The sequence below is a fragment of the Paroedura picta genome, chromosome 4 (genome assembly GCF_049243985.1).
Source record: "Paroedura picta isolate Pp20150507F chromosome 4, Ppicta_v3.0, whole genome shotgun sequence".
NCBI classification, from domain to species: domain Eukaryota; kingdom Metazoa; phylum Chordata; class Lepidosauria; order Squamata; family Gekkonidae; genus Paroedura; species Paroedura picta.
The window spans coordinates 11,267,704-11,284,715 of NC_135372.1; the positions used below are offsets into that span (position 1 = coordinate 11,267,704).

The following is a 17,012-nucleotide window of genomic DNA, read 5'->3' on the forward strand; positions in this document are numbered from 1 at the left end:
AATTGCCAGCTTCTGTATAAATAACAGCCTAGGATCCTATTCTGGTTGACTCTTGAAGGTGTGCTAATATTCACTTCAGCATAGGCACAAGCCAATAAGCCCTAGCTGACACAGAAAGGAAAACAAAATGTGGGGACACAAATGTTAATATCCTAAAAGGAAAGCCCATGTGTGTGGTGTGTATTGGAGCATAAGTGAGAAGAACCCCCCCCCCCCCAAAATAAAAGTTTTCTGCATGGAAAAAAATTGCCGGTCACTGCAAGTTTGGCCTGCTAGGAGAATGACAAATCAGCCCCTATTTTACTGTTGCTTTGGTCTCCAAATAAAAATGTTCTTTGGATCCCACTTCTGTGACCGTTATTTGCTTCCTGCTAAACCTACAGGATTTGCAGCCATTCAGCAGGGGGTTAGGCTAGATGACCATGGAGAGCCCTTCCAACTCTGATTCTATGATACTATGAATTGTGTTAAAATGGCATAACCTGAACCCAACATAAAATCAGCCAGGACACCAGCTGAGAGGAGAGGCATGAAAAGGCAGATGTGAGTCCACATAAGGAAGATGAACTGCAGGGTTGGGCGGAGTCCAGTCGGCTCACCGCGTGTTTGCAGGGCCCATGTGGTTAACAATCCGGTGCCATTGAAGGAGTCAGCATTTCACAGTGGGGAGAGAGAGACCCTTCCCCCCCCCGTGTGAAGACAGAAATGAAACGTGGGAAAAGGAAAGGGGCTGAACCCCTCTGGGAGCTCTCAGTGGGGTGTGGCTTCAGATCACTCCTGGCTTTTGGAACCAAGTGAAAAGACAGTGGGATGGATCCTGTTTATCTGGTTAGGAGTGGGAAAGCGGCGACTGCGGGAACAGGCCTGCCCCCTGCCTGCCGGAACAGCTCTGGGAAGTGGAGCCAAGAGGAATCCCGTTGGTTGCATCCTCTGATGGCAGAAGATATATCTCCTTGCTGGATTGGATGAAAGGTCCTGAGGGAAGCCAGCAGGCAAGCCAGAAAGGTAATTTGTGTCCAGCCAGAATGGCTCTTGGGAGGTAGACTGCCGCTGTACATGAAGGTTCCACTTCCTGCAGCTGATCTTGTCTCCAAAGGCTGCCTGAATGGGATGCCTGCGGAGGCAGGAAATAGGCTCCTTTGAAGAACCGGTGCTGCTGCCCCCCCCCACACACACACCTGTTGCTAATCTGCTTGTGGCCCCCGGGCCAAACGGTGCTCTTCAGAAATTGTCTTTGACTTGTTTTTCTGGCCTGTCTCCATAGCTATAAAAAAAAACACCGTATATAGCCAGGACTTGGAATCTGTCAAAATTCTCCTTGGTGGGGTGGGGTGGGGTGGCTTTGCCTTCCCCGCCCCGATTGCTGCCCTAGAGTCCATTGTCCCAGCATTGCGCCTGTCTCTGTGTTTACTCCTTCACCCGGTGACGCAAACCAGGGTGTGCTTCGCCAGACAAGGTTCAGCTCGGGTATAAAGCCACGCTGTGGTCCGCTCTGCTCATCCACCCTGCAGCCGGCAGGGGCTTTGCCAGACACACACCCTGGTGAGCCTTCCCAGGCACGATGCCCAGACCACGGCTTCTCCCGGGCCTGGTGGTGGGGCTGGTCCTGCTCTCTGGGGTAGATCCCCGCCCATCGGGGCGCCACGCATCTCAAAGGCAACTGGAGGCCGTCAAGCAAAGCATCTTGGATCGGATCGGCCTGAAGAGGCCCCCGGTGGTGCGGCGGCCTCTGGGTCCGGACGGGCTCCAGAAGGAGCATCAAGTCTACCGGGAGATGCTGGCTCAGCTCAGAGCAAACCGGACTGCTGTGGAGCCGGAAACAAGCGTTCATCTCCTAAGGCCAAAATGTAAGTGATCGCTATGGTGAGGTGGCCTCCTGCCTGCAGTTTATCCGGGCTTTTTCGCTTGAGGTGCCAGGTTACGGTCTGGGACACCCGGGTTCGAATGCTCAGTCCGCTCCGCCTGCTCACTGGGTGGCTTGGACCAAGCAGGGCAGGGAGCAATGGGGCGGGGGGGGGTACTATGAGTCCCTGGGGAGAGAAAAGGAGGAGCTAACTCTAACCCCCATCTCCTGCTGATGGCTGCGGGGTGGGGGAGCATCTCCTTGTGGGCTTTGTGAAGGGGGCATGATAGGACACCACAAACTTGGCTGCTTTATCAGCCATTCTGCCCCCATAAGAGCTACCTCTTTGGGAATGCTGACTCACTCTTCGTGGCACGGAATAGTCGAAGCATCAGGATCCATTTGGGATCTTGTTGGGATTCGGAAATTCTTCCTACCATTTCTCATGCTGACTTCTTGGTTTGGGCTGTCCCAGCTGAGAAGAGCATCTCTATTGGGTCAGACCAATAGTCCAGCATCCTGTATCCCTCTGTGACCAATCGGATAACCCCCGAAAGCTGATGAGAAGGGCCAGAGCCTTCCTTGGCCGTTGCCTCGCCCCCACAACTGGCACCCAGAGGTAGACTATGACTGAACATGGACGTTCCATTTAGCCCTTTATTCCTATAAATCTTTGCTCCTCCCTTTCCTTTCCGCCAAGCAGTGGCTTTAGGCCAGGTGTAGTCAACCTGTGGTCCTCCAGATGTCCATGGACTGCAATCCCCATGAGCCCCTGCCAGCAAGCGCTGGCAGGGGCTCATGGGAATTGTAGTCCATGGACATCTGGAGGACCACAGGTTGACTACCCCTGCTTGAGGCACCTAAAAATGCAGGACTGGCCCTTGCTGAACAAACAATATCAGTCTGGAAACTGACTGAGCCCCCTCAGCTCTGCAAGTCGCCTGAAGCAGGAGAGTTCTGGACCAATGCCTCCTGACCTGCTCTTGGAGACCTTGTCCCCTACGGGCCCTGGCTAGATCATGGGTTGGACGGATTCCCTTTTACAGCCCTCTGTACTACATCCAGTGGTGGAGAGGTCCACACAGTATGAAGAAGCACTTTCTTTAGTGTCTGCCCTATATCGACTGCCCATCAATCTCACAGGATAACCCTATGCCAGTTTACTTATGGGAGAGAAAGTGCTCCCTTTCCACCCTGGGCATAATTGCATTGCTCTGCTACTGACTCATCTCCTTTGAAGATCAAAACGACACGAACTCCTTGACCTTTCCTCCAATTCTTGGATTATACGGGTGTTCTTTTCTACAAGTGGTCCAATTCCGCATTTATCTTTGTTTAAACCTGCACCACAGTATCTCAGACCAACATGGAGAGCCACCTGAAGTGTTTAGGAGCCGTTGCTGCCTAAGGTTGCTCACAACCCCAAAATAACGGAATAATTCAGTTTGGACCCGAGCATCTGGCTGTTTGCTTTTTGGTTGCTCTTCTAATAATCCCTAGCCAAACCATGGCTCTCCAGATGTTCATGGGCTTCAATTACAATTCAGTGCTGTCAGGGACTCATGGGAATTGTAGTCCAGGGATATCAGGAGAGCCACGATTTGGCCACCCCTGCCCTAACCCGAAGCTGGCCTCATCCCACCCCTGGTACTGCTTCTGACCTGACCCATTCACTGTATCATCCAGTTGATCACCAGTTGCCCCAATTGAGAACAAACTGCCAGGCTATGAGGCCACGTCACATCCTGGCCCTCCCCCTGGAATTCATAAATCTTGGCCTCAATGTCTCCAACAGTCTGCTTGCCCTCCAGTCCCTGTTTCACTCACCATATTGCCCCCTTGCCTTTGTTTTGCCAGAGTTTCCACATCTGTAAACCGCCCGTGGCGCCGCGGGCGCCACGGACTAAATAATCTGTAAACCGCTCGCAGTTGCTCCCAGCCTGACGCGGCGAGAGGCGCAAAGCGCCTCTCACCGTGTCAGGCCACCGCCTGAGGGAGCGCCCGGCAGTCGCGCGGAGCGCGGCTGCCGGGGGCTCCCTGTCCGGCAGCCTGACGCCGCGAAGCGCCTCTCGCCGCGTCCGCGCGGCCCGATCCGCGGGGGTGACTTCCGGGCGCGGCCCGATCCGCGGGCGCGGCTTCCGGGCGCGGCCCGCAAGCGTGGCCAGAAGCGTGGGCGTGGCCCGATGCCCTGCCGGTCCCCAGCCTAATAAAGGTTGGGGACCACTGCCTTAGCTGATGAGTCGCTGGAGGTTTCGTCTGCCTAGCCGATCAATTCGCTTACTCAAGCATCCCAGGGTAAGCAATTCTCTTAGTAAAGCATTCCCCTCCAGGAAAAGGCTAGCGCCCATTATATTCCCACATACAATGGGCTTTGCCTCTAGTTACTCTATATTTGGACAAAACTTCACTTTTTCAAGAAAGCTCCTTCCCGGTTACTGCTTCCTTGACTCTGCTTCTTAACCACGCCTGCATCCTCCAGAATCCCCCTCCCTAGACCTCTCTGAGCTTCAGTTCCTATAGATTTAAATAGTTTCCAAGCATCCAGAAGGTATTTGACTGTTAATTCTCCTTTTAACTTCCTTTCAACAAATCGCTTAAGAGGAAAGGAGGGAGGGGGGCATTGGAGTTTATTTACCTTGTTGGTTTTAAATCTGAATGCTTTGAGCTATGATTTGTAAGCCACCTTGAACCACAGAGAAAAGTAGAGGGTATAATATTTTAATTATTTTTATACAGCTGTCACTGTATAAAAATAAAAGGCTAAGGCCTAAGTGGGAGGAGAGTGGGCGGGGACGGACCGGGTGAGGGCCCAATCGGAAGGCGCTTAGTTCCAGCCAGTCGGGAGGCGTGAAGCCAAAGTTCTGACAGGGCCCACCCATCCAGCCCACCCAGGGGCAATCTGGAGAAATGGCTGCCAGTCTGCCCCTGACCACCACAGGGAGAGGAGGTCAGTAGGGCTGCCAAGGGGGGTGAGAACAGAGGCTTAGACAGGCTGTGCCAGCCCTTTTCACCCCAAGGCTGTCCTAACTGTCATGGCCAACTGTAAATTGCCTCAGAACCCTGACAGAGCTGGCAGGAGGCAAGTGAGTGCTCTCCTTCCCCCCTCCCTTCAGGCCTGCTCCCCTGACTGAGGGGAGGGAGGCGTTTCCAAGAGCAATGCAGGGGAGTCTGAGGGCATGGGTGTCAGCCTTCCTTTTGAGGGGGGAGGAACTTTCCCCTTCTGCCAAACAGTTGGCTGACAGGGAGGCCACAGAAAAGCCCCTTTACACTTAAAATACTATTCTGGCCAGGGGTTAGACACAGCCAAGCCATGTGTATTTCTTCTTTGCAACTCTCTGCAGATTTGAAGCCACTGCACAGCGTTATTCTGCAGATGAAACTGGATGCTGTTGCGGGGGTTCTTTTGTCTCCTGTTTCATCTGCACAACAACCCTGTGCAGTAGGCCTCAAGTCCTTCAGTTCAACAACAACCTGTGCGGGAGGCCTTAAATGTTTCTTCTCTACCACAACCCTGTCCAAATTATCCCTTTCTGCCTGTGGAGCTGATCTTTATACTCTGAAGATGAGCTGTAATTCTAGGAGCTCTCCTGGCCGCACCTGGAGGTTGGCTCCCTCTGAGTTGGAAATATTCCTGGAGGTTTGGAGGTGGGACTTCAAAATCGTATAAAGCCTCAGAGTCCAGCCTTCAAAGAAGCCATTTTTGTCTGCAGTTTGGAGGGAGTGGTGCAGATGTATCCCTCCTAGGCTATGGGCTATGGCCAGCCCTTACCAGCAACTGTTTGGATTCTGGGGTGCAGACAGACCAGCATCAGTCCTGTGAGTCTGGAAAGTGCATGAAGATCTAAATAAATATTTACAGCCTGAAACTAAATAATGAACAAGTAAATGGCTGGAGAGACATGGGAACTGAAGTGACTTTTTCCAACCTTGGCCTTGCAAATAGGAAACCAGTATTAAAAACCTTACTAAGGTCAAGACTGTTGGGCACAGAGAGACTTCCTCATAGGGTTGCCAGCTTCCATGTGACGCTCTCTACCCCACCTCCCTCATGGGAAGTCTACTATGGGGAGAGGAAGGGAAGACGATTGGAAATTGCTTTGAGACACCTGAGGCCTGCTGGGCCCATTCCCAGTTCTCTCAGACCTCTCACAGCCCTACATCCCTCACAGGCCAGGGACAACCAATATGATGCCAATCTGCTCCACTGCAGGGCATTCACTTAGTTTATGTTCTTTTGGTGTGTGAGAGCAGTTTGGCACAGGGGAGGTGGGGCTGGGTTACATAAGGACCCATGAGGGCCCTTCCAACTCTGTTATTCTATGATTCTATGATTCTAGGACTGCCTTGTGGAATAAGCCCCAACTTCATCTCTGCCCCTTCCCTCCCTCCCTTTCTCTCTTAAGTGAAACATGTGGCTGAAGGTCTACCTGGACGTTTGGAGGCCTCAGGTGAGCTTCAAAGGCACTTCTACAGTTTGGAGCTCCCCAGAACAGCGTCACTCCATCAGAACCTCCTTGTCCTCAGGGCAGAGCTGCAACTCTTCAAGGAGGCCCTTGACTGGCCTGACATCTCCAGATTCAACTCCACCTGGGCCACACAGGTCAACATCTACAAATTGATGGATGGGGAGAGTCTGGCCCCCAGATTTCTGGCCTCCTATGTCCTCTCAAGAACTTCCCTGACTCTTGATCTCAGTGATCCAGTGAGATACTGGCTGGCAAGCCCTGAGCAAAGACTTCTCCTGGGCCTCGAGTTCATGGCTGACGTGACCTCCTTGCTGGCCACCACCACGACTATGGAAGGCGTGGAGGTGCTGCCGTTGCAGTTGACGAACCAGGAGCGTGGGCGGGTGAGAAAGCCACGGCAACTGGATGAGGAGTGTGGCAAAGGTGATAGGAAGTGTTGCCTGAGGTCCCTGAAGGTCTCTTTCGAGGACATTGGGTGGTCTGACTGGGTGGTGGCCCCCAGCAGCTACTCAATGAAGTTCTGTGAAGGCTCCTGCCCCCAAAACTACAAGCCGGCCAGCATCCATGCCCAGATCAAGTACCGGCTCCACAGCCTCTCAGGGGAGACCCCAGCCCCATGCTGCGTCCCAGCTGCCTACGAGCCAATGGTGATTATGTATTATGACAGTGAAGGGAAGCTGGCCACCCAGTTGTTCCAGGACATGATCGTCACACGGTGCCACTGTGCGTGAGGACGAGGAGGATGTTCACGAAGGCACCTCTCGTCTGCTCAAGGCTGGGACAGTGGGTCACAAAGGTTCTTTGTTTCTTTGAGGGAGGTCATGCCTTGGGCTGTGTGATGGGGGGGTGGCCTGATTGGTGTCGGGGTGGGGGAGCTGTGTTGTCTGCAAAAGAGCAGCTCGATTGGGGTCTAGGAGCTCCTGAGTGACCAACAAGGTTTTCAGGGCGGGAGCTCTCCTGAAAGTTCATCCCCTTAAATTCCTGTTGGCCTCTCAGATGCTCCTGGACTGGATTGCTGTGCTTTACTGGGGTGGCCAAGCTGTGGCTTGCCGAATGTCCATGGACTACAATTCCCATGAGCCCCTGCCAGCATAGCAGGATTGCAAGGGAATAGTAGTCCATGGACAGCTGGTGATCCAAAGTTTGGCCAGCCCTGGAGGAAAGGCTGCTCGTGCATGTTGCCTTTCCTGCCGCTGGCCAAGAGCTGCTCGCTAGCTGGCCGGCAGCTCCTTCAAAGCCATTCGGATTAAAACTGGATTTATTTCTTCCAGGGCCAATCAGGGATTGCATTGCTGGCAATGTGCAGCCACAGGGCCATAATGCTTTCCCGGAACCAAATCTGGCGGGGCTCTTCCAAGACATCCAATGCAAAAAAAAAAAAGAACTTTCTCCAGTCTTCTGGGCACGACGGTTATTTTGAGGGAAGAGGCCGGTGGGTGGGACAGTGCCCCCTTATTGCTTTCCTCCCCTCCAGGCTTGAGTTACGAGCACTTTATATGCTGTGAAAGGACCGCATCGCTACACGGTCAATTAGTGCTGTTCTCTGGCCCTTTCGACATGCATTTCGGAAGAGGGCCTGCAGGGTGGGAGCATGCCTCGTCCGTCCATCCACACGCCTGTGGAGAACCTCACACGTGAATTATTTCAGATGTTTTTTATCCTGCTCTCTTTATTTATTGCTAAGTTATTATTTGTACCGACTGTGTTTGTGTTGTTGACTATTTATGAGGGACCCAATAAAGTTCTTGGACCTGAAGACCAGTTCCAGCCTGGGGGCATGCTCTTCTGAAGGGGGAATCAGCCATGTGAGAGTGTCCTGTTCTTGGTGTATGGGTGAAAAAGCATACTGTGTATAGCGATTAGCACGAGGCCAGGGGGTGGGAGGGGGGAGGCCTGGGTTCAGATTGATTGATTGATTGATTGATTGACCACCGCTCCCAGAAGCTCATGGCGGTTTACAAAAGTCCAACTAAAAACTCATTAAAACCCATTAAAAAAAACCCATTAAAATGGACTGTCACACACCCATAACAACAGCCATCAAAACAGCCAAGCAAGGATGGCGGAACCCTCAACCTCCCCTACTCATCTACGAGATGGAAGAGGGAAGAGAGACAAGTCAGAATGGTTTTTGTTGTTGGCAACGGGGGGGGGGGGGCAATTGTTCTTCCTGCACTAACCCGGCCCCACCCATAGACCTGGCGGAAGAGCTCCGTTTTGCAGGCCCTGCAGAAAGCAGAAAGCTTCCGCAGGGCCCGCAGCTCAACGGGGAGCTCATTCCACCAGGTCGGGGCCAGGACTGAAAAGGCCCTGGCCCTGGTCGAGGCCAGGCATGCCTCTCTAGGGCTCAGAACGACCAATAAATTCTCATCCGCAGAGCGTAAAGCCATGCGGGTGTCATAGGGTGATAAGCGGTCCCCTGGAACAGTCACCTTCTCTCATCTTAGATCTACTTTGTGGTTGCTGTTGGGCTTTAAATATGCAAAGGAGGAGTTTAGCATTAGCTGCTTAAAGAATAAATAGTTTTATTGAGAAATTCCTTTGTAATGAAGAGAGGAGAGAGACAGTCCAGTTTAACAGTTGTTCTTTTGGAGGCCATAGGGAGGAAGTGAGCTCAAAGGAGCAGGAAGTTGCCAACTGAGCCAAGCAGGGCACAGGAGGAAAAATACCAGGAAGTTCCTGGCCTAATATGATAACTTCACATCTCCTCCAAGGCCCCTCTGTGCTGCTGCTGAATCTTACATATTCCAACAGCTGTGAGGGTAAAACGGAGGTGGGGAGATCTGGTTCTTCTTAGGGCTGATCCTGCGTTGAGCAGGGGGTTGGACTAGATGGCCTTTATGGCCCCTTCCAACTCTATGATTCTATGATTCTTCCCTGAGCTCTTTAGAGGAAAGGGCAGGATGAAACTGAGCCACAAGGATCTGGTTACATCATTGACCATGATCATGGACAGTTCTATAATATGGTGTTCTGTTCTGACCCAGATGGCTCAGGCTAGCATGATCTCGTCGGCTTTGGGAAGCTAAGTGGGATCTGTCCTGGTCAGTTCTTAGATGGGAGGCCACCAAAGAATATCAGGGTCACTAAGCAGAGGCAGGCACCGGCACACCACCTCGTCCTTACAGCAAGGGTGGCCCAGCTGTGGCACTCCAGATGCCATGGACTACCATTCCCATGAAATCTTGCCAGTGTTAGCAGGGGTTCATGGGAACGGTAGTCCATGGACATCTGGAGTGCCACAGCTGGGCCACCCCTGCCTTACGGGGTCACCATGAGTGGACGGTGACTTGGTGGTTCTTTCCGCCATTGCTTGCCATCAAGATAGCGGTTATCATTACAAAATTTGTGAGTTGCACACATCTCCAAAATCTGATCATTCCATTTTCTCATCCTCACATTGCAGAGAGGTTGTGAGTGAGAAAAGGGAAAAAAGGAGAAAAATGAAACCCATTTTGAAGGGTGAAATACAGATGAAGGGTGTAGTGAGGTGTTTTATTTAGGGCAAGGGAGCAGATTTGTTTCTGGCTGTATAGGAACTCTACCATATAGAATCATGGTCACAGAGCCATAGAGTTGGAAGGGGCCGTACAAACCATCCACTCAATGCAGGATCAACCTGAAACACCCATGAGAAGTATCTGTCCAGCTGCTCCATGAAGTCTGTCAGTGAGGGGGAGCTCCCCACCTCCTGAGGCAGCCTATTCCACTGCTGAACTATGACTGTGAAAATTTCCCCCTGATATCTCGCTGTTCCCATTCTACACATAGTTTAAAGCCATTGCTGTGGTTCCTCACCTCTGCTGCCAACAGGAACTGCTCCCTGCCTTCCGCCAAGGGACGACCTTTCAGATACTTCAAGAGAGCCATCCTGTCCCCCCTCAGTCTCCTCTTTTCCAGGCTGAACATTCCCAAGCCCCTCAGCCTTTCCTCAGAGTGCTTGGCCCCCAGGTCCCAAACCCACAGAGCCTCTGGCAGGTGGCTGTTTCCTCCCTTCTGGTAGCACAGGGGATTGGCGGGGTGGGCAGAAGGATGGGTGGTAGGGCAGGCTGGCACCTCGTACTGTGTGTCCTCACCCCATGCAAGGCCCAATGGGAGTCACCGTGTCCACACAGCATCAACCCTTGGGGGACTGGATCAAGGGCCCACCTGTTCTGACTTGGGAGCCAACCATTATTTCTCACTGGTCAGCTGGGCAGAGAGATCCTGTGCTAGGCTATGGCCACGGAGGCCAAATGTGATGCTATCATGGCACCGACTGAGGAAGGGAAAGTGAGACGCAGTTGGGTTTTGGCAGGCCATGATGACGTGCCGTCCACAGTGCTTCCACAGCCACTGCCCATCCCAGCATGGTTACCCTGCAGAGAGTGATCAATGGAGGGGGAAGGGTCCACTGGCAGGGGGTCCACTCCCCCAAACCATGCTCCCTTCAAACCTCCCAGGGACCCCCAGTTTGGTACCCCTGCATTAGAGGTTCTGTTTAGTCTACAAAATGTACACGTGGCAGAACATTTTTCCTTGTAAGCAGCAATAAGTGTTTCCTGTTAGAAAGGTCAGTTCTGTATGTCAAGCTGACTCTTGAAGCCCAAATAGGAGTGCTGGTATGTCTGGTTACTTTCCAGTAAATGTTCCAGTCAAGCTGAACAAAACAAATAAATCTCTGAAAGCCTCCTCAGATTTTTCTGTGATGAGAAGAAAAATCCACCCTGAAGGTCTAAAGCAGGGATAGTCAAACTGCGGCCCTCCAGATGTCCATGGACCACAATTCCCAGAAGCCACTGCCAGCGAATGCTGGCAGGGGCTTCTGTGAATTGTGGTCCATGGACATCTGGAGGGCCGCAGTTTGACTACCCCTGGTCTAAAGGAAGTTGGTAGACTAGACCTGCCAGTCTTGTGCCTGTCATCCTTGGGCAAAGGGCGGCCAGAATGGAATGTTGGGTGGCGCAGTGAAGTCATTTCCAGGTGAAGACATGGAAGTGATGTCACTGTGTTCAGTAATGCTCTAGGAATTTCCCCAGTCTGTAAAGTGTAAAGCAGCGGTCCCCAACCTTTTTGCAGTTTAGGACTGCCTCTAGGGATGGGGGAGAGCCGGCGACACGGCAACCCGGGCGTCGCTCATGCGCAGCAGCTGCGTGCAAACGCACATGCGCAGAGATGCCGCGCACGCGGGCCGCAGACCTGGTGTAAATCATAGGGTTTGTTGCAATTCCTAGAGAGTTGTGCAAGGCAGTGATGTCCGCCTCCAGGTGGGATCTCAAGAACTGGAATTACAACTGATTTCCAAGCAACAGAGATCCATTCCCTTGGAGAAAATGGCTCTATGAAAGGCAGGCTCTATAGTATTATGGCACCTCCCCAGGTTTCACCGCCAAATCTTCAGGAATTATGCTAATCAGAATTGGCAGCCCTACTTCAGGTCTTCACACAGCAGTGGTGTCAATATGTATTCTGATTCCTCCCCCATTTCTCCCCCAAACTGGCATTCCCCAATTTTTTTGAGCCTGTTGGCATCTGTGGAATTCTGAACCAGAGTGGTGGATGCAGCCACAAAATGGCTGCGACAGGAAGTGGAGCCTGTCACAAAATGGCTGCCGCAGCTCACTTAAAGTCACACAGCGAATTTTTTGTGCCTTTCTGTACTGCCAAACTTTCTGTACAGCCAATCAAATCCCCAATGCCTCAGTTTCTGAAAACACTTCATGGGTGCCAGGAATGGTACCCTGGGTGCATGGCACCCAGGACACCAAACTGAGAAGGCCTACTGTATAGTTTACCACAGGGCAACACTTCCCATCCTGTGAGTCCCAAGGAAAAGTGGATCATGAAGGCTCTGAAAGTTGGCCCCGGGCTTCTGAGGTGCTGTTGGTTTTTACTGACTTTTTAAAAAGTGAGTTGCACTTAGAAGAATAAGAATTAACATTTTAATTGGGGGGCTCCAGGAGATATATTTGGACACATTTTATAAGCGTGGGAGCTTCTTCATCCATATTTTTGACCCCCTTATAGTCTCCATTATTACATCACATGAGAGCATTTAAATATTAGAGCACTAAGAGGGACCAGTATTCAAAATCGTAAAAGATGATGCAGTAAAAGTGCTACACTCAATATGCCAGCAAATTTGGAAAACTCAACAGTGGCCACAGGATTGGAAAAGGTCAGTTTACATTCCAATCCCAAAGAAGGGCAACGCCAAAGAATGTTCAAACTACCGCACCATTGCACTCATTTCTCATGCTAGCAAAGTTATGCTCAAAATCCTACAAGCTAGGCTCCAGCAATATGTGGACTGAGAACTTCCAGAAGTACAAGCAGGATTTTGAAGAGGCAGAAGAACTAGAGATCAAATTGCCAGCATACGCTGGATCATGGAGAAAGCTAGGGAGTTCCAGAAGAACATCTACTTCTGCTTCATTGACTATGCTAAAGCCTTTGATTGAGCACAACAAACTGTGGCAAGTTCTTAAAGAGATGGGAATACCAGAGCATCTTACCTGTCTCGTGAGAAACCTATATGCAGGTCAAGAAGCAACAGTGAGAACCAAACATGGAATCACTGATTGGTTCAAAATTGAGAAAGGAGTTCGGCAAGGCTGTATACTGTCGCCTTGCCTATTTAACTTGTATGCGGAGCACATAATGAGAAAAGCGGGATTAGAGGAGTCACAAATTGGGATCAAGATTGCAGGGAGAAATATCAACGACCTCAGATATGCAGATGGTACCACTCTAATGGCAGAAAGTAAAGAGGAACTAAAGAGCCTGTTGATGCGGGTGAAGGAGGAGAGTGCAAAAGTTGGCTTTAAACTCAACATCAAGAAAACAAAGATCATGGCATCCGGCCCTCTCAATTCCTGGCAAATAGATGGGGAAGAAATGGAGATAGTGACAGATTTTGTTTTCCTGGGCTCCAAGATCACTGCAGATGGAGACTGCAGCAAAGAAATTAAAAGACGCTTGCTCCTGTGGAGGAAAGCTATGGCAAATCTAGTCAGCATCCTAAAAAGCAGACACATCACCCTGCCAACAGAAGTGCATCTAGTCAAAGCTATGGTCTTCCCAGTTGCAATGTATGGCTGTGAAAGTTGGACCACAAGGAAGGCTGAGCATCAGAGCATTGAGGCTTCTGTATTCTGGTGCTGGAGAAGACTCTTGCGAGTCCCTTGGACTGCCAGGCGAACAAACCGGTCAGTTCTAGAGGAGATCCGCCCAGACTGCTCCTTAGAAGGCCAGATCCTGAAGATGAATATCAAATACTTTGTTCACCTCATGAGAAGGAAGGACTCTCTGGAGAAGAGCCTAATGCTGGGAGCGATCGAGGGCCAAAGAAGAAGGGGACGACAGAGAATGAGGTGGCTGGATGGAGTCACTGAAGCAGTAGGTGCAAACCTAAATGGACTCCGGGGAATGATAGAGGACAGGAAGGCCTGGAGGATCATTGTCCATGGGGTCGCGATGGGTCGGACACGACTTCGCACCTAACAACAACAAGACATCTTAGCAATTACTTTAGGCATTACATACCATCTGTAAAACATCTTATACCAGTTTTCTTTTAATATCTGGCTATTTTTTAACAGGCACTTTAACCCATATATGTTCCCATGTTTCCTGGGTGACATTAAATCCAATATCTGCATCCATTTAATCATACAAGTCTTAACCTGTTCAGTTTCAGTCTCACATCTTAACTAGCAAGAAAGCTCATTGCAAGCCAGTGAGCGCACACACTGGCACGCTGATGCCTGCGCCTCCCGCCCCTCCCCCACGGCGCAGCGCTCACTGCACCAGGAGAGACTGGCTGCTTCGGGTGCCTAAGCGCCCGACCCTAATTGCAACACTAGACATGCTGCGTTAGCAAGCGACTGTCTCTTGGGATCCCTGCACGCCATGGAGTCCTGCCTTCCGAGGAGGGCAAGCTGCTGGAATCACTTTCTGCTCGGTGCCGACCTCCAGGGAAGTCCAACTGACTGAACTCATTGCCCGGAGAGCAGACCCAGAATCTTTCCGCACCGGGATCTTTGTAGCAAATTGGTTGTTGAATGAAAAATCGCCATTTAAAATAGTGGAATTCGTCGTTATGCATACCTGCCATTGTAGTGGAATCCAGTTGCGTTTTGTAGCGTTTCCCACAGGCTTCCGGTCTCGGCAAAAATCGCTAGAAAGGAAGCGCTATTGCCAAGCTTGTCCCGCCCCTGGCCATCAAGCAGCCAATGGGCAGCCGTTAGCATGCTCCCAAACAGCCCCTTTCCCTTTAAGAAAGTTAAAAAAAAAAAAAAAACAGACCCATTGCAACGAATCTGTGTTGATTCGTTGCAACGGAGAGACCCATCCAGCTGCCTGGTGTGTTTGAGCTGTCGTTTGATCGTTGCCACGCTCCCTCCGAGTGAAAAAAAAAAAATCCCCACCCTCTCACGGGCCCGATTTTCGGCTGAATGAATGTGTAAAAAATAAAGGGAAAATACATCAGCAAACGGGCTTTTCTTTTCTTTGTGCTTAGTGACTCTGGGGAGGGACTGAAGCCGGGGAAGCCTCTAAACAGAAAGAGGCTCGCTGGTGCGTTTATCCCCGCTCGCTCGGAGAAAAAAAAAATGGCGATCGCTTCGCCGGAAGATCAGAGGAGAGAGCCAGGGGGAGGGACTTTGTAGAAACCGCAACAATGTTAACACACAGGTCTTTTTCGCTAGTGTTGCAGATTGGTTGCAGGAGTGTATCGCTTTCCGGAGGGTGAATCCACTTTTGGGGATTTCCCTGAAAGCGCTACAAGGAAGCGCTTTTTGCAGATCGGTTTCAGGTGTGTGGCAGATTGTCAACGACGTTGTGCATAACGGCAAATCAGTAGCGTTTTCAATTGGCAACCATTGTGCGATTTTGAAGGCGTGCGAAAAGCCTCCCTGTCTTACGGAATTGGCATGGCCGTCTTGAACCCTTTGACCTGGCCCAACCAGCCAAGTGGGAGGCCTACGTCCCAGTGATAAAGTGCCACTTCTGTGCTAATGCAGTCAGGGGCCTGCAAATCTAGCAAGATATGTTCTTGAGCATGCGTGGCACAGTGACCATCGAACAGGCCCAAGATGTGCCTGCCAGTCTCAAGACCGTCACCTTTAGCAATGTGATTGAGAAGCTGAACCTCAGTCCGAAGCCCGACGTTACTGTAAGCCACCACACGTTTTACCACCGTGTCAAATGTGAAGGCGAGACCATCGCCAAGTTCATGACAGCCTTTTTGGAATGTGGCAAGATTCTGTCCATTCCATGACAGGGAGGAGATGCCGTGCAACTGGCTGGTGGGCAGCCTGAGAGATGAGTGCACCCAACATCACCTGTCCACTATGATGAACCCAGAGTTCAAGGTGATGCCGACCACGGCATTCTCTGCTGAAACAGCCACATACAACACCAAGAGGTCTGCGGTCCCAGTCCGGCAGTGAAGCGCCGCCATTGATCAGCCTCTGTGCACCATGTGCAATCTGACTCCAGCATGGAGGAAGACAAAGAGGTCAACTGGACAAACTTTGCTGGAGCCAGGCCTCGCCATCACATTGCACATGCCGCCAACTTCTGCGCAGATGCGGTGGACTGCATACCTGCTGCACATGCACCTTCTGTGACTCGCTGTGCCGGGTCTGTGGGAAGCAGGGGCACATCACTAGGATGTGCCACTCCAACGGAGCCACTGAGGGTTCTGGCCCACCAGGCAACCCCAGTGCCCACGATAAAAAGGATTTTAAAAACCTCAGGCTACACCGTATATCCTTTCCCGTAGCCACCGATAGTTTCTCCATCCAACTACAACCATCTTGTCCACCGGCTGTTCCTCTTCAACTACTGTCAACAGCATGCATCTCGGCACCAAACCCATGATCCAGCTCGGTCACCATTGAAGGCTCACCCAGCGAGATGGAGCTTGACACTGGCTCAGTGCTCTCCGTCATCTCAAGTGCCATGGTATAGCACTGCTGTCCGTCTGGAGGGCCTCCACTTCAACCCCTGCTGCTCACCATGAAAGACTTCCAGGGCACCAAGATTCCAGTTTGTGGCATCGGGGACTTCCGAGTCAGCTACAAGACTTTCTCCAGCTCACTATGTCTAGTCATAGTTGAGGGGAACCATGCCAGCCTCCCTGGTCTTGACTGGTTTAAGCTTTTGGGACTCAGCATCCCAGACCAGTCACTGGGATGCTTCACCGGTCCGCTGGTCTCTCTCGCCCTTGACCCTTAAGTCGCTCAGATCCAGCTCAAGGCCCAGTGTGTCCCCTTGGCACTGAAGCTGAAGATCAATGCGGAGCTGGACCAGCTCATCAAGCAATGTGTCCCAGTGGGAGACACCAGTCATCCCCCCACTCAAGGCCAGAGGGACATGTGCACTTATAGTCAGTGCCCTGTGAACAAAGCACTCGTATCCGGTGCCAGTCATCAGCCACCTGCTGGCATCCCTTGCTGGTGGCAAGGTCTTTGCAAAGCTAGATCTCACCCAGGCTTACCAACAGGTACCCGTGGATGATACGTTGGCTGAGGACCAGAAAATTGTCACTCACTGTGGCACATTCAAGGTGTAATGGCTGCAGTTTGACATGACTGTGTATCCTGGGGTCTTCCAGAACCTCATGAAAGATCTCCTCAAGGGCATTCCAGGTGTCATCCTGTACTCTGATGAAGTGTTTCTTGAGGGGAGCACCGAAGGCCTGCAAGAAGTCCTTTGCT

General features: G+C 51.4%; 1 protein-coding gene across 1 annotated transcript; it reads left to right on the top strand.

Moving 5' to 3' along the window:
* The first annotated feature begins 1,341 nt into the window (after positions 1–1,341).
* Positions 1,342–7,147, top strand: GDF15 (growth differentiation factor 15). Its single transcript, XM_077336254.1, has 2 exons — positions 1,342–1,847; positions 6,247–7,147. The coding sequence occupies exons 1-2, from the start codon at positions 1,562–1,564 to the stop codon at positions 7,038–7,040; spliced, it is 1,080 nt and encodes a 359-aa protein (XP_077192369.1). The 5' UTR covers positions 1,342–1,561; the 3' UTR covers positions 7,041–7,147.
* Positions 7,148–17,012: the final 9,865 nt, after the last annotated feature.